Source organism: Candidozyma haemuli, assembly GCF_002926055.2.
Source record: "Candidozyma haemuli strain B11899 chromosome Unknown F_2014730914, whole genome shotgun sequence".
In the NCBI taxonomy this organism is placed as follows: Eukaryota; Fungi; Ascomycota; class Pichiomycetes; order Serinales; family Metschnikowiaceae; genus Candidozyma; species Candidozyma haemuli.
This window is the reverse complement of record NW_020289912.1, coordinates 568,862-586,121: the sequence shown is the minus strand read 5'-3', so window position 1 is coordinate 586,121 and position 17,260 is coordinate 568,862. Positions and strand designations below refer to the sequence as shown.

General features: G+C 43.6%; 5 protein-coding genes across 5 annotated transcripts; 2 read left to right on the top strand and 3 right to left on the bottom strand. All coding sequences in view use genetic code 12, as the record gives it.

Moving 5' to 3' along the window:
- Positions 1 to 71: 71 nt before the first annotated feature.
- On the bottom strand, positions 72 to 5,527 carry BEM2 (Bem2p; the record flags this gene model as incomplete). The annotated part of the gene is made up of 2 exons (XM_025487570.1): positions 72 to 4,529; positions 4,556 to 5,527. The coding sequence occupies 2 exons, from the start codon at positions 5,525 to 5,527 to the stop codon at positions 72 to 74; spliced, it is 5,430 nt and encodes a 1,809-aa protein (XP_025344586.1).
- A 1,657-nt stretch (positions 5,528 to 7,184) lies between these two features.
- On the top strand, positions 7,185 to 11,640 carry CXQ85_003935 (uncharacterized protein; the record flags this gene model as incomplete). The annotated part of the gene is made up of 3 exons (XM_025487569.1): positions 7,185 to 8,807; positions 9,239 to 9,578; positions 9,635 to 11,640. 3 exons carry the CDS (start codon positions 7,185 to 7,187, stop codon positions 11,638 to 11,640), a joined length of 3,969 nt encoding a protein of 1,322 aa, XP_025344585.1.
- A 723-nt stretch (positions 11,641 to 12,363) lies between these two features.
- Positions 12,364 to 12,783, top strand: CXQ85_003934 (uncharacterized protein; the record flags this gene model as incomplete). The annotated part of the gene is made up of 1 exon (XM_025487568.1): positions 12,364 to 12,783. One exon carries the CDS (start codon positions 12,364 to 12,366, stop codon positions 12,781 to 12,783), a length of 420 nt encoding a protein of 139 aa, XP_025344584.1.
- A 24-nt stretch (positions 12,784 to 12,807) lies between these two features.
- YAF9 (Yaf9p) lies at positions 12,808 to 13,466 on the bottom strand (the record flags this gene model as incomplete). The annotated part of the gene is made up of 2 exons (XM_025487567.1): positions 12,808 to 13,040; positions 13,082 to 13,466. The coding sequence occupies 2 exons, from the start codon at positions 13,464 to 13,466 to the stop codon at positions 12,808 to 12,810; spliced, it is 618 nt and encodes a 205-aa protein (XP_025344583.1).
- A 115-nt stretch (positions 13,467 to 13,581) lies between these two features.
- CXQ85_003932 (phosphatidylinositol-3-/phosphoinositide 5-phosphatase) lies at positions 13,582 to 16,964 on the bottom strand (the record flags this gene model as incomplete). Its single annotated transcript, XM_025487566.1, has 2 exons — positions 13,582 to 14,501; positions 14,525 to 16,964. The coding sequence occupies 2 exons, from the start codon at positions 16,962 to 16,964 to the stop codon at positions 13,582 to 13,584; spliced, it is 3,360 nt and encodes a 1,119-aa protein (XP_025344582.1).
- Between the last annotated feature and the right edge of the window lie 296 nt (positions 16,965 to 17,260).

The window sequence follows — 17,260 nt, the reverse complement described above, 5'->3', positions numbered from 1 at the left end:
TATACTTGTAGATAGATTTTATTTAGCCGTTACATACGAAATGACTTCATTTCCACAATACTTTCGACTTCTTAGTCATCTTCTCTCGAAGCATTGAAAATAGCGTCCCAATGGTCAATAAGTTTTTCCATCACAAAATTGATGAATCCAAAATTGCTAACAAGTGCTTCCGCAGAACTAGCCTCTGTTAATGCTGGCCCGATAACAGTTGCCAAGTTGGATGCCGTCATCTTATTCTGCTCACTCCTAGTTGACACTCGATGAAGATGGCCAATAAGATACTTGAGAGTGTAATAATTGTGACGAGGCAACTTTTTCAACACAAAAGAGTATGGCTCCGCAAAGAAGCCATTCCCTGACATCCCTTCCGTAAGTACTTCACTATCATTTTTCAATTGGAACAACTCCCTTATCACCTCGTCAGTCAAGACAGCTTCAGGTAGTTCTCTGAAGAACAGTTTGACACAACTTGTAAGCGCGTGGACATCAAGCTGCCTAGCATGAACATCAACCGACCCTGTCCGATCGATCTCTTGTTTCAATGCTGATAGCTCCGATAGAGAAGTACTTATTCGGTATAGTCCAACATCCTGTAGGCCATCTTGCTCGATAGCTTCGTAAATCGCATTCAAGAATAAGGGTGCCTTGGCCTTGTCCCTCGCACAAACGGTTTCTAGGGGAATATTAAATGTTGTCATCAGCGAAACGCATTTAAAGTTAAGTGTCCTTGAATAGAACCAATGCCTATTGGCGAACGCCAATTTGGTCGACCAGTCCATCATCTCCTCGTCATTTGGCGCCCTAAGATAAAATACATCCCCGGTATCAGAATCAACCTTGAGACAGTTTGAAAGTAGGTAGACAGGGAATATCTTATAGTCCTTGAGAAACACTGTATGCAATGGTTTCGTTTTAGGGTCTATCAAGGAGTTTGGTTCCGGAAGCTCCTTATAATCAACGACTCTTTCGCTGCTCCCATTATTGAGCCTATTGAAAAGGCCACTAATCTTGAATCTCGACGATGCATTTGTCTTATAGTTCAATGATTGTCTCCTTAAGCTATTAGACAGCTTTTTAGTCCTTGCGCTCTGATAATCACCTGCCAGAGTTTTCGAGTTCCCGCCCTCCTTCTTAAGAATCTCAGCCTCATTTATCTGCATTTGCGCTTTTATCAAAGGAGCGAATAGGCTATGCTTGTGTCGATCTGACGGCAATATATCAGTCACCTTTATAGATTGGCATAAGGATTCGTCCAACTTGAACAAAAAGTGAAACTCTCCAGCCTCAAGATGTGTGTCGTCGACATCTTCAACACTAAGCTCCTTAATGAGCTTGTAAATCAAATATCTCTTATTGAAGTTGATGCTGCTTCCATGGAAGTTAGGACACTTATTTATATCAAGAAGTAACTCAAAGATCCAACCAAAGCACGGCAAAAGGGGCTCTTGAGCCATCATCATATCTTGGCTCTTCAAACCGATTGGAAGAAGATCATTCACATCCTTGAAAGAGTTTTGTGAAGTAAAGTCATGGTAGGAAGAATTAAGAGCATTAGCAGCCCTTATCCAAAGTGGCGAAAGCAGGCGACTTGCTGGATGGTAGATAACATTAACAATTGCACTCTCCATACATGAAGGTATACTTCCAGAGTTCCCTTCAAAGACAAACTGGCTATCTCCCATTTTTATCTGAGAGATTCTCACCATTATTAACAACGTTTTCATGCGATCAAGCCTCTCTTCCACAGCTATGTTCGGATCACAAAGTTGAATATAGACGTAACACTTGAACTTGTGATATAGCTTAAAGAGTTTTCTGAAAACGATTGGAAATTTACCGATTAAGAACTCATTATCAGACCCATCGTGTAAACTATCGAAATAGCTAAAGATATTTGCAACCTTTACCAGCTCCTCGTTAGAATTTCTGGATATTGAATAGTTTAAGAGCGAAAAGTTTTCAAACTGATTTTCAAGGATGTTGAATGTCTTGAACCAATCTTCCGGTTTGATTCCCTTGTAAAACAATGCTAGAAGCTTGTTAAACTTGTGAATAAACTTTTCAACTTTATGAATGTTCTTATAGCTTGGTAAATTGCGATTCATGGGAACGTCATGCAAAACATTTGAGAACCTGAATTCGTGGGTGAGATATTCATCGAACTTCAGGATCTCTGCTGGCCTATATGTTTTCTTCACAAACGATTTCTTAAGCTTTTTGTAGTAGTTGACCAACTCTTCAAAATATTTGTCCAAGTGATTATCAATTTTATTAGAATTGTACCACTGAAGGATTTCATTTGTGTATAGCTTGAAAAACTTAATCATAGTGCGCTTGTTGGTCAAGTCATGAGCAAAATTTGAGTAAAAGTTGTTGAGAAGCACAAGAAGAGCCTTCAAGATATTGACTTGTATCTTTAAAAGTAATTCATAGTCAACATCCCCCAAGTCAGCTAGTTTTACGTCATCGTCGACGTCCCAATTAGGAAACCTTCCAAACGTGACAGGATCAAACTCACCCTTCTTGACAAGATGCTGCTTTTTCATGATGGAAATGACTGCGTTACCAGAATGAACGAAACGGTGCGCCAAGCTATCAAGGAGCTCTTTGGTAGACATAAAGGAACTGTAGTTTAGCAAAAAGACGAAACGAAACTCTGTCATGTCAATCGGATGCAGCTCATCAAAATATGTGGAATCAATCAACATCATATCAATAAGTGTATCAATTGTGGCGAAACATGGGATGTACTTTGAGGCTCTCAAATGACTTACTCGATTATTTGAGTAGTTAGACACCAAGCCATAGCTACGGTGCCTCTTATCCTTAACTGAAGTCTGCGTCTCCTCACGAGGTTCTTCGGAAATTGATAAATTCTTAAACTTGTCAGAATTCAAGATATCATCAACATCAATACCGAGACCGTCTTCATCACCATCGGCTTTATCATCATCAGATTTATCTGCTGATGATATCGTAGATGACGCATCGAAATCTGGAACGAAGTCGTCTATCCGAAGCGTCAAGTCATTATTTATAACGATCTTATTGGTGTCTTCATCGACAGAGCTCTGATGTTGCATCATGTCATCGTACTTCGAAAGGTCAATTCTGAAATGGTTGTTGTTAAATGTGGGCAATCTTGCTTCTGGAGAGATTCTATGGCTTCCCATAGCTGATGCAGAATCGTGCTCATGTAACGCAGAGACCCCATGACCGGAAGAATAGCCCGAGGAGACCGAATTGACAGAAAGATTCGAGGAGCTTAAATTCATCTGCTGAAGCCTGTGAACCGATCCGGTTCCTATGGTTTCTGGCTCGTGAGGCTTGAGATACTTCTCAGGGAGACCTGGCTCCATCTTTAAGGAGCTAGCCATCACGTCTGCTAACCCTGTTGGCTCCTCATTGAGTTCGAGCAATCGTAAAAGAACGTTTCGTAGCTTCTTTTTCGTACCGGCGGAGAATGTATCAGACGACGCACTGTCGTTGGATGAGAAGGCCGAGGGAACATTTTTTTCATCTTTGTTTGCACCGAGATAAAGAACTTGATTCAAACTCTCATTGGAAACAATGAAGCCCATGGAATTATATCTTCGCAAGACATCCTGATTATAACCGATGATATCTGCCAGGTTTGTGAGATTCTTTAAGTAGTCATTCCACCTATCAAAAGAATAATTAACCTTCTTCCATACTGTTTCGAGATTAGATACATCTCCGTGAGGAATATTGTTGATCAAGAGATCGCCGAAGTATGGAATCACAGTATCTTTGGAATATATCTTGCCTAAACCGCGAGGTGCCATTATGTGATATGATTCCTTCGAAGTCAGTAGGTCACTGTTTTCTTCACCATAGAGGACAGATGAAGATTTTCCGAAATCGATGCTTTCGTTACTGGTAGCCAAATACCGTCTATCAAGCTCAAAAAGTACTGGAGACCAATCATTTCTCAAAAGTTTGATATAGTCTTGGTTAACATAGGACCATACTGAACGTAGGCGTAAAACAGGTTGTGATAAGACTATTGATGCTATGCCCAACCAAGATGACATATTACCAGACTTGTCCAAAAGACACCCCAAGTCAATCCACCGCTCAAGAATGCGTGCTCTTCGCTCAGGTGTCTTGTTACTCGTGTCCTCAGCGAATAGATGAAAAATAAGAAGCCTTGCTAGATAATGCACATGACTATCATTATTGAATACCAACGGATTCTTTCTGAAAAATCTATCACCTGAAGAACTGTCAGCAACCAGCGACGATAAAAGAAGAGATTTATCAATGCTTGAATTCCATGATTTGAAAAAGTGCAAATCTAGTTCGGTTATCAAGGAGGCAAACTCGAACAAGTTTACGTCATTCATGAAAACAGAGGAACTTACCTCAATGAATGGATCAGGGGGCTGGGTGGATGCAAGGTCAGCAAAGTTGACGAGGGAAAGTAGATCTTGCTGTTTAGTAAGCATGTTTGACTTAACGGAAGCCAAGTTTGCGGGCGAGACCGTTGCAGCATATTGATCAAACAACTGTAGTGTTTTTAGCATCATGGAACCTTCTGCTTTTTTAATAAGAACCCGCCGAAGTGTTTAACCACATGATCAAAAAGCCCAAGTACTCGATCCGTGAAAGGCTTATAGGATGAGAACTGACCGAATTTCTGCTCGAATATTGCGGAGAGCATGGCATGCAAGGTAGAAAGTACTTCGTTGAAATTTGGTAACATGGGGAAAACTATAGTCAAGTGTGAAACGGGATCTTGTTCCAGAGCGATGTTGTTTGCAAAAAGAAAGTGATGAACCAACGCTTCCGTAGTGTTGTTGGATAAAAACGTATTAGACAGGGGATCTAAACGTAAATCTGGATGAGGGACACGACGATCAAGAAAGCGGATACTATCAGGATCGGAAGACGCGTCATCAATAGTTGGAACGATGGTGTTAGCAGATGTCACGGACCTCGTTGCCATAGAGACGTTTGTAGGATTGTGTGACAGAGCAGACGGAGCAATCTTGGCCGCGGAGAGTGGGCCACTAATGGATGAAGTGGATGTGTCCGCTTGGACTGTTGAAACAGAGCCCGATATGACCAGAGAACGGCGTACGGGCCCCAGCGTACCATTACCAGACGAGACAGCTGTGACATTCGACTGCGCCAGAGAGGGCACTTGATGGATCAGAGATCCATCAGTGACGCGTTCGGAGCTGCCTATACGGAACAGACGAGCATTGAGCAGCGATGGAGGTTTGTAAAGATGCAATATGGAGCCCTTGAGCTCAGCCCTATAGAGCCTGAAGGACAGATCTGGCAGCTCCAAAGGGGAAGGCTGATTGATGGCCGCGTTTATCCACGCGTGCTTGACAGTGACAGAGTCATAAGCCGGAACCACAAGGGAACGAATGATGTTTGTGGACCTCGAGCCCGCTGAACGAATATCCAGTTGGTCTTGAGACTCGGGACGAGGGTCCAGATCGTCTTTGGAGGCCATGGCCACCGAGCGCCGATTCTTGCGGAAAATGGACTTCATCCGCAACAGCGATTAAAAAGAACTGAAAAGGGAGCACAAGCGAAGAAAACTTCGTGTTCAATTGGCACTCGTTAGAAGGTGAAAAGGTCGTTTCTGGGTGAGTCGGTACTTTGGCGTGTTAGGAAAAAAAGGCACAAGGTGCGGGTGCAGGCGACACGAGCGGTTCCTTCATAGGTAAGGAATGTTTGAGGACAAGGAGACGAGACGAGGAGAGGAAGAGAGGGGCGAGAGACGAGAAGGCAGGAAAGGAAGGCAAAAAAAAAAAAAAAAGAGGAAAAAAAGAAAAATAATAGAAAAGTTATACTAACTTCAGTAATAGAGTAGACAATACGACTAAGACCAAAAACTTGACAAGCCACCATAGAACGAAGATTGGTCATGTCTTAAGTATGGTTTTTGACGGTGACGACTGGGCTAATCGAGCGTCTCGCCTACAGGGTCCTACGATATGGCTGCGGCCAGGAACAGCGAAGATAGAATTTTTCACACGGGCTTTTTTTCTTTTTCTCTTCCATATTCTTTTCAATCTGTAAGACTTTTGCTTCAACGAAGAATCTGATTCATTGTCTTTGGCCTCAGTGAAGAATCAGGGTGGCTTCGATCGAGGAGAAGGTCACCGCACAAATGTCGAATCATGTCACATACGAATATGGATTAGCCTCGGATCTTGAACTGAGATGCTACGCAAGCAAAGCCCAGAGAATCAGGAAATTTACTAAGAATGTTTCTTCGAGGCTCGAGCAGTGGTGGTGCTTGTAGGGGTACTCCCCTCCCGAAGCCTTTGTTCATTGAAGTTTATTGAATGCGGAAATGATCGCATTGTCCCGAATACTGATTCTTCGCTCTAACTTTGGCACTATAGTCAGCCTCTAGTCTTGTAAACACAGCTATTTTTCGCGTCTGGCGGGACAATGATCATCATTAGTGGTGGTTGGGCCATGTAAGGAATGGTTTAGGTGTTCTTGCCTTGGCAGTGACCCCACAAGACCTTTTTGTGGTAATTAAGCTTCTACTTTCGTACTTCTGATCTAAGTCTGCAAACTGCCTGAACCCGGAAAGCTTCTTTATTTCTCTTTCTCAGAATGTTCGGTTTTAAGGGAACGGTATGGGGTATCTAAAGTCGATGTTCGTGTCGCTTGTTCTAGCCAAAGCTAGTCTTTGAGCGACGTTCAACTTATCAGAATGAACAGCTTATCCGGATTCTAGCTCATAGCGATTTGTCCATTTCGAAATGTCTCGGTTGAGATAGTTGCAAATTCTTTAAATGGTTACGCGTAGTCTCGTATGTACAATATGGCTAAACCTAGAGGAGGGTCGTCAGCAGACCATTCATCTCTCTAGAGAATGGCTCTTACCTAAAAAAGTTTTACTTAGTTTCCAATTGAAGTCATGACAGCTTCCTGTATTCTCAGGACGTCATAGGTCGTCCCTTCACTACTGCTTTCTTTATGCCTTCAGGTCTCAGATGAGAAAAAATCCACTTATCGTAACCAAAAGCAACTGAAAACCAACATATTGGCAACAATTTTATCATCAAGGTTTAACAGGACGTGTTGAAAGTCTATGGTTTAAGCATTTTCATCAAGGTTCTCTGCATCTGCTCTGGGCCGCGAGTCTCTGAAGATCGCACAGTGAGATACCCTCAGTAGTTATACCAATGCTTCTAAGAAGCCGTTCACACATAAGCCGGGCCGCTTTAAGGCTTTCAAAAAGCTCACGAGCGTATAGTACAGATGAGGTTGCAAAGTATGCCCAGAGAAAAAGCATTGTGGCCCAAAATCCCAGCCAATACTACCCACCCATTGGATCAACCAGGTCAGATCGTCCCGTGCTACGAGTTAATGAATTCGTCGACAAGTTCCAGACAACCAATTTTGACGAATTACCCTTGAAACGTCTTCCCGATACCGTTCAATTGGAAGGAAGAGTCACGTCTGTAAGACGAGCAGGCAGGGCGTTGTTTTTCTTAGATATCGTCCAGGATGATACCGAAGTCCAGATATGTGCATCCAATAAGCTCTTGGGTGACATGGATAAAGAAGAGTTTTCGGAAATTCATTCTTCTATACGAAAGGGAGACCATATTTCATGTGTGGGCTTTCCGTCAGTTACAAACGTTGGCGAGTTAACTCTAAAAGTGAATACACCTATCAAAGTCTGCAGCCCATGTCTCAATTTGGCAACTTTACCAAACAAGGTACAAGATAGACTGTTGATAAACAGTGATCGGGTGATGAACTACTTGGTGAACCCAGAGCTGAAGGAGCGTATCCTTGTCAAGGCTGCCGTCACCCAAGCGATCAGAAATTTCCTTAATGACCGAGACTTCACTGAGGTTAGTACACCTTTAGTAGCAGGCGCTGGTACTGGTGCAAATGCTGAACCTTTTTACACTGAGCTGAAGGCAATGCCCGAAGAAAAGTTACAGCTTCGTGTGGCGCCCGAACTATGGCTCAAGAAACTCGTCATTGGCGGCTTTGACAAAGTCTTCGAGATTGGTCCAAACTTTCGTAATGAAGGTATAGATGCTACACATAATCCAGAATTCATGACTTGCGAATTCTATCGTTCCTTTACGTCTTTGGCAGAGTTGATGAAACTTACGGAGCAAATAATCGGGCACATCTACGAGGAACTTTCCAAAAAGCAGCTCAATATTAGGGTTCTTACCAAGACACTTCCGGAACTAGAGCCGTTAAGACTGCCAGAATATGACAAATATGAATTCATACCGACAGTTGAACAACGGACAGGTGTTAGATTTCCCAGTGAACTTTCTATCGAGTCGCTTATGGACTATCACCGAACCATTGGCCTTACTCTTCCTGCGACTAAGTCGCCAGCCAGTCTTTTGGATAACCTTAGCGGAAATCTCTTAGAAACCATTTCGTTGAAAAAGCCAAACACGCCTATTTTTATCTACAACCAGCCTGCATTGATGTCTCCCTTGGCCAAATCTGCCACTGTTGACTATGATGGAAGAAGTTACGAAGTATCAATGCGTTTTGAGCTCTTCATCAACGGTAAAGAGTATGTCAATTCCTACGAAGAAGAAAACTCACCATTTGCTCAAGCAGACAAATTCCAGCTCCAACAACAGGCAAAAGCCGACTACAACGATAAGGAGCTGCTTATCCCCGATTGGAACTACGTGCAGCTGATGGAGTACGGTCTTCCTCCTACAGGAGGTTGGGGATGTGGTATCGATAGACTCAGCATGCTTTTCAGCGGCACGTCAAGAATCGAAGATGTTTTAACATTCGGCGTGCTTAAGGATGTTGTAAAACAGTAAAGTTTCACTAGTCGTGATTCTGGACAAAGCCTTCGCGAGCACCGTTGAGGCCATTGTCTTTATATATATTGCACCCATATGAGTCGCACAGCTCTCCGGATCGGAGCATCATATCTCAAGGAGAAGCACAAGTTGTAAATAGAGAAATTAGAGCACTACCTATCTACTTTGGTAGTGATCCATGAAGAAACTGGAAAATTTGAAAAAAATAAAAAAGAAGAAAAAGATCTTCATGCAAGACTTTTCCAGCTTCAAAAGTTGCAGCCATCTCGTGGATCACTCGCACGAGTGGAACCGAGGCAGAACATTTCTTTGCGCGAGTCTGATGAACATAACCATCTGAACTCTTCACTTCAAGCGTTTCTCCACACTACTCTCCGTCATAGGTGGTTGAACACTCTTCCTGAAAAATCAACAAGATGGAATTCGAGGAGAAGGAGGATATTGACGGTCTTCGTCTTTCCTGGCACAATTTGCCGAAATCAAGACTCCAAAGTCAACATAACATTGTTCCCTTGACAGCATTTTACACTCCATATAATGATAAATCGCCAGTTCGTCGGTTGGGTATTCTGCACATGCAGCAGTGCCGTCAATGTCGAGCGATCTTGAATCCTTATGTCACTATCAAACCCAATCAGCCTGAGGTTTGGCATTGCCAGTTCTGTGGATTTGGAAACAGACTCACAGTTTCCGAAGACGGAAGTTACTCAAGTGCCCTTCTACCTGAAAGCACCACAGTTGAGTATGCTACTGGCCGTACGGCGGCACTTCCACCTATATTTTTTACTGTGTTGATACATGTTTTGAGGGAGAGGATGTGACCGTGGCTTTTGCTCAATTGAAAGAGTCCATTCTTCTATCACTTTCATACCTTCCGTCACATGCATTGGTTGGTATCGTCACGTTTGGTAAGCACGTACAGCTTCATGATTTGCTGGTCCCTAACCGCAGCTACACGTTCAATGGGTCCAAGGAGTACGAACTCAAAACTATAGAAACCATTCTAGGTCTAAACGTGGGTATGGCGGCCCAACGTCAAAATGCTCAATTGAGCTCTGTGGCTCAAAGATTTTTACAGCCGGTAGAATTTGCTGAGTATCAGCTCTCTACCATCATTGATAGATTACAGAATAATGCTTTCCCACAGATACTGCCAAACCATAGACCAGAACGTGCCACTGGCTGTGCTGTCAATGTTAGTACATTGGTTCTTCAAGCAATTTTGGGTAAAGGTAATTCTGCCGGAGGCCACCTTATGTGCTTCATTGGAGGTATTGCAACATATGGACCTGCAAAGGTCGTGGGTACGGCCTTGAAAGAGCCCATAAGATCACATCACGATATAGAAAAGACTCTGCACACGACTATACCCAACTTGGCTAATGGTGTTGCTAAAGTTGATCTACTGCTATATAAACTGGCCAAGGCATTTTATGAGAAGATCGCACGAGCACTTGTCGATATGGGCATTTGCTGTGATATATTTATTGGCAGTTATGATCAGATTGGGCTTCATGAAATGGACGAGATCTCCACTGCTACAGGTGGTGTAGTCGTCATGAGTGATTCATTTAGCACTGCTATTTTCAAGCAAAGTTTAATCAAGTTCCTAAGACGCGAGTCTGCAGACGAAGAAACCGAAGAGTTGGGTATCGAAATGGCACTCAATGCCACATTGGAATGCAGAATTACTTCTGATCTTCAAATCCAAGGCCTTATTGGTCATGCGACAGCATTGCCTCTCCGAAAGGACAACACATTTATAAATTCAAGCGTCTCACCGCAAAGCATTGGCCAAGGAAATACAAACGCATGGAAGCTCTGTGGCGTTAATCCTCAATCCACCTACGCCATTTACTTCGATAAATTAGATTCGCCTCAACCAGGGCACGCCTTCATTCAGTTCAGTTTCCATTATCAGCATCCATCGGGCGAGAAGAGATTAAGAGTGACTACTACTCCTTTGGCTGTAATTGCAGACACCGACCTTGTCAATATGGAAGCAGGCTTTGATCAAGAGGCTGCATTCATGTCTATTGCCAGAAGTTCCATTGACAAACTACAGACTCAAGTGTTCAACAGCACCAAAACCATATATGACCATACTGACGTGGTGAAGCACCTCGACAAAATACTAGTTGATTTCTGTGCCCGTTTTGGAGTCTATCAAAAGAAGCAACTCGACAGTTTCTGCTTGTCAAGCAAGTATTCGTTATTGCCCCAGTTCATGTACCATTTGCGCCGATCACCGTTTATTCGCGTGTTTAACAACTCTCCAGATGAAACGAGCTTCTTGAGGCATGTGTTTATGCACGAGGATGTAAACAACTCCTTGATCATGATCCAGCCTTCGCTCTTGTCTTATGACATTGATACATTCGGGGCCGAGGATCCCGAGACAGGAGAACCCAACACTGACCCGGAGGCCGTTTTGCTTGATTCCATGTCTTTAGGAGTTACCAAAATCCTCCTTCTAGACACATTTTTCCAAATTCTCATTTACCACGGTACCACTGTCGCTCAATGGAGGAAAGCCAACTACCACAACATGGAAGGCTACGAGCACTTTAAAGAGTTCTTGGAAGCACCAAAAGAAGAGGCTTTGGAAATCCTCAAGGATAGATTCCCCTTACCCCGGTTTATTGATTGTGATGATGGCGGGTCCCAGGCGCGGTTCCTCATGGCCAAGCTCAACCCCTCCACAAGCTACCTGACAAACCCTAACCATATGTACGGAGGCCAGTTTGACGTCATGACAGACGACACAAGTCTTCAGCTGTTTATGATGCATATCCAGAGACTTGCTGTTTCGAGATAATCTACCCGTGGGGCTTTCTTGTGGATAGCTTGAGGGGTCAAGTGGAGAAGCCGGCTTGATGCGGAAACCCGGACGAAAATAAGCTCCCTCAGGCCCGACGCAGGGTGGTGAATAAGAGATCAGTGGAAGGTGAAGAATGAAGCAGGCTTAAAACTGACCAACCAGAAGTGAGCATTAATAATAGAAGAAGAGAAAGGCAAAGGTAGTGTCGTTCTTTGGCATTAAGATATTATTTACAAGACCAGTATGTTCTCCCAGCGAGGAGACCGAGGTCATTCATTTACTTTTTTCTGAACTTTCGCTATAGCTAATCTGTCCAAGGGGAGAAGGTCCAATATTGTTCGTTCTCAGCACTCTTTGATTGTTTCCCTTGTGCCGTCTTTACCCCAATTTTCAGATCTACCCCATCTTTTGCATCATATAAAACAATTCAAACATCCATACTTAATGACAGATTTTCGCGCGATCGAGAAATAAAAGAAAAGCGAGGAAAGAAAAAAAATTGTCAAGGCGATGAAGCGACGCGGTGAAGACCCTGTCGTCCTGGAGCGCCCCAATTCTTACTCCAATTCAGATGATCTAGGGCTGGCAAAATGTATTAAAACGACAGCATGTCGAAGGATTCCTCCTTCGTTTCTTGAAAAAGAGGGCATCCCACTAGACCTGTGGGTTCAAGTTTCTCTCCAGCAGGTGATGGAGAGCACAGCGACGGGTACTTCAAGAATGGATATGGAGCATGTGGATAACCTCAACTTTCTAGTCTTTTTGGGTGCCCAGGGAAAGGAATATATCGACGTGATTCGAGATATGTTTCCTAAGCATTTTGATCCGTTGGTGTTTGTCTCTCTGAACATCGATAGCCGCTTTACCGAGAACCCATACTTCCATTGTCTGGATACAGAGACGTGCAAGGAGCTTGCTCGATACTTTGAGATCATGGATCCGCTTGGAGGCGGTAATTATCCGCTTAACTATCTTATTGTCATTGACTCTGACCTGGTTGTCAGATGCAAGCTTCCCATTCGCATCGGTTCACACTATTGCCCACACCAGAAGTTTGGCGTGAGTCTACCTCAGCTTAAAGGTTTGATTGACGAGTTTTTGGACTTCTTTATGGAGCACAGTATCACCATAATTATGTAACGACTTAATGAATTGTTTGTTTGATCATTGTAGCAATGCAGCTTTTTGTTGTTCGAGTTCTTTATATTCATGGCGCTGCTTCTCGATCTCATCCTTGACCTTTGAGATGTAAACGTCTAATCTTGCTAACTCGTCAATCTCGTCAGTTCTCAAATACTCTTGGTCCCGCTTCTGAGGATCAGAATACTTGAAAGGTAGTAAGTTCAGTGGTTTCTTTGTGAGAATCTCAAAGGTGGCCTCTGTAGGCTCGTTAAACACTAGCTCGTCAAAAGAACAGAGTAAACTTCTCCATTCTCACGTTTTGGTGCCTTTGGATTATATGGATGAAGTTTTAAACCATGGAATATCTGGAAATTCTTCTCGTTGATACCTAGTTCTGCACCGGGATGGAAATGGACTTTGATGATAATTTCGAACTCACCCCAACCAGTTTCAGTGACCTGATATGGAGGATGCTCCACTGAACGAACAGGGTTTTCATATGTCTCGTGCAATTTAAAGGTAACCTTCTTTATAAGAGGTGTTAAATCAACATTGTCTAACACTGGTTTAAAGAAGACAGTCCATTCATGCGTATGGTCAGCGGGCGTCTTCTCAGTTCTCTTTTCATCTGCCAAATGCTTGGCTGTGTTGCCGTAGAGGATAGGCACCGATATAGAGACGTTTTTGATTCTCTTGGACATTATTCAGTATGGGGAAGTGTTACAGATGTTTGTTCTTTCGTTGTTACTGAGGTTCAACTTTTATGCAATATGCACACTATGTAGTCTAAAGAGGTATAAGCATTTAATTAAGAGTCTATTGAGGAACCAATGGCTTCCAATCCGTCATTTTACCTCTTTGGCTCGAGCCGTTGCTGCTACCGGCTCTAGGCGGTGGCGGAGGTGGCGCTCTTCCACCAGCTGGCTTTTGCTGCGAAACTTGTTCAACCTTGTTAGTGGACAAAGCCTTTGGTTTTGAAGGCTTCACAGGCTTCATGTCAGAAGCAGATCTAGCTGGCGACGAAGCTGCCGTGTTGGATACACTTGGCGACATGGAGCGTGGAGTGGAAGGTTGGGAACCGGATGGAACGAGGGGAGCAGCCGAAAAAGCCAAGTTGTGATGGCTACTTCTTGAAGGAGGAGCCGAGTTTCTCGAGGGAGGAGGTGGAGGAGGAGTGGAAACATTCGGTCTTACCTTCGAAGGGGTTTCCCTCGCTGGTTTCTCGTCTCTGTCATGAGAAACTGTCTTTCTGCTAACATGAGGTGGCGGCACACGTCTTGGTAAAGTGTCAACAGCGCGAGGTTTTGGTCCACGTACTGGTGGCTTTCCGCTTGAGTAGTCATCATCTAGGATATTCATATCTGAAAGGGTGTCTGAAGTAAATGTGGAGCTTGCAGTAGTACCTGGCGAGGAAGAGTCACTATTTCCAAACTCGATCAAGCTCAGACTGGATCCGAACTCTTTTTTGTAGGCATTATAATACTCCTCTGTTAACTTGTTCTTCTTGGCCTTGTTGACAAACTTGATGTTGACTTTGAATGTGGAGAAGACGGGTTTGTGGTCACTGACGAAGATATCCATCACTGATCCGTAGTTCAAAGCCTTCATACCATCCTTGTTGATGCTTCTGAAAAGAACTCTGTCCGTCCAAGAAGGCACTCTCTGCTTTTCGGATGTATCATAATTGGAGGTACCTTTGTCGAACTTGTAAGTTGGGTAGAACCTCAAAGGACTTTCTCTAAGTTCAGAGAAGGCCCACCCTTGGCCATTTCTGCTTGCAACTGGTCTGCATCAGTCAACTCATCAAAAGATCCCGTCTCGACGAGATATCTGCATCTATCGTTCGGGAGTTCCACTCTATAATTCAAATCACCGAACCAGATGATGTTGTCGTGATCACCGATTGTGTAATTCCTTGTAAAAGTGAGGCCTTGCATAATCAGCATATAGTCATTATATCTTTCCACAGTAGCAGTGACACCTGCAGCCAAGTGGGAAGTAATTAAAGCAAATGAAGTGGATCCGAATTCGAATCTGACAGCACAGGCACCCTTATTCGCAGTCATACCACCGAGACCAGTTTTCTTAGATGATCCAGAAACTTGAGTGACTTGTTGAACCTGATCTCTTCTGACGAACAAGTACATACTCATGGAAGCAATAGCTTCAGTTCGGAGCAAATAGTAGTCCTCTCCCTTGGATGAAAGCTGCTTTGCCAAAAATTCTCCCCATGCCGCAGGTTTGGATGAGTCCGATGTGAGGAACGATCCCGCGTTGAGCTCAATCAACTCTTGAAGACCAATTGCATAAATCTCAGGGGCTGGGATCTTGCTATTGGCAGAAGGAAAGAGCCATTCTTCGAGACTTTCACGGATTGGATGTGACGCAGCGCTGACATTGAAAGTACCGACGAACATGTTAATATTTTTGTAAGTTGTGAATGCCGAAGAGTTCTGCTGGAGTTTCTCATGGACAGACTCATAAATAGGGTCGAAAATTTTGACTGCTTTTCCATTCTTAGCATCTTTTCCGAGTAATGTATCCATCACCAGCTGTTTCTTCGAATCCACAAACGTGTTCTGATACATTCTGGAGACTGACTTGGTAACATCCGAGAGTGCACCAGCGAAATTCATTTTACCTGACCGCGAGAAAGAAGATTTCAAGGCATTCGTACCGGTGTAGATCTGAGAAATTGCATCACCATTATCGGCCCAAAGAGCGTTGTGTTTGAGAGTGAGTTCTTCGATAAGTTGTTTCTCACGGGGTGATTTCCCGTTACCAGGCATCTGGTTCTTGAGAATGTGGCTCATTATCCTTTGACAAACCACCTGCTCAACAAGATTCGTCCTATCCAAACAATCCAAACAATTAACACGGAAGACACCATCCTGGCGCGTCACCACTTCGTTTTCTTGGATATCGAAGTCATACCATCCAAAAGACTCCAAAGACTCGTATAATAAAGGAAGAATCTTGGTTGCACCTGCGAAGCCACCGCTCAGCTGCTTTGTCTCTGCGTGGAAATCAAAATGACTGTATGAGAGTTCCGATCTATGGGGCGACTTGTCTAAGAGTTCTTTATAACAACGCAGCACATTAACCTCTTGTGTCTTGGTTTTGGAAAGAAGATTGACGATGTGGCAGACACCATATTTCTCGCAGACCTCATCAAAGTGCTTATTGAAGGCAGGCTGTGTGGCTTCACGGGATCTAGTGATCGTAATCTTGGGGTTGATCAACGTAGAGTCCTGTTCCCAGAAGGCTGGTACAGAACCTCTGATCTGAGTAAACGAAAACACCAGTCGCAGGGAAACATTGTTAAAGATAAAGTCAGATTCAACAAAGTTGGCGACATGGCCATCATCATCTATACCTCTGGCATTGAACCGGGTACCTGCTCTCTTCCACGATTGCTTGGAGATGATACTGATTGTATCGCCTCTTGAATTCAAACGTACTGTCTTTGCAAATCCACGAATCACCGTTGTCAAGAACCTATTCTTGTCAATCACTTCCATAGCGAGGTCATCTAAATTAGCTCTAAACTTCAAAAGCTCTTTCATCAAAAACAGGTTCCACATGTACTGCTCTTCGTAGTGCTGTAAATTCACTCTGGTTATACTATCAGCCTTCTCAGAGTCACGAGCCGCCTTATCAAATTTGGCGGAATCAATTCCTCTATTCTGCAAAGTTGAGGTTAAGTCAAAGTCATTCGAGAAGTAGAAAGATCCATTAGATAACAACTTCTTGATCTCAAAACAAGGATGCACGACTCTCAGACCACCACTGCTAGGATCGTATTCGTCAGGTTCTTGGGTCTGAATTGGCATTCCACCAGAATCCAAATTGACGTAGTCCCATTCGTTGCTTCCCAACGAGACAAAGTCCACTGCGTAAATCTTGTCAACCGATTCATACGGAACAGGACGGGCAACATTCGTTGAAGCTCCAGTGATTAAAGCCAAGTAGACCTGTTGGTCAATGGTAATAAGACCTAAACATCCGTGAATGTCTCTGTGGATCAAAACCTTATATTTCCTGTTGTGCTGGAAGTTGGAGGTCGGCTCAAGCTGAACTTCTACCGAAGGACTCTTTTTGGGGTCATCCAAGTTAGACGAAAGCAAACGGAAGGTGAGAGCATGAGTCTCAGAGACCAAAGCAATGATCCTGGGCTCCTCACACAACAATACCTTCATCAGTGGAATTTTTCAAGTTAAGTACAGCTGGTCTTTGGACCGATCTTACTTGGCTCACACGCAGCTTGCAGTTTAGACCCGTACACCTGCAGTTTTGTGCTACGGGAAAGATTAAGGCCCCGAAGTCGGTTTTATAGAAAAATAAAAGGTGTAAAATGCCAGTAGCAATCTTTAGGAACTAAGAGCTTTCTTTCAGTTCCGGAAACGGCACAGCCATGGTAGAAGTGGTAGTTTATGGTACATCAGTGCACCATCATATGTGAGAAACTCGGCCTAAAAATTTCCAGTAAATCAAC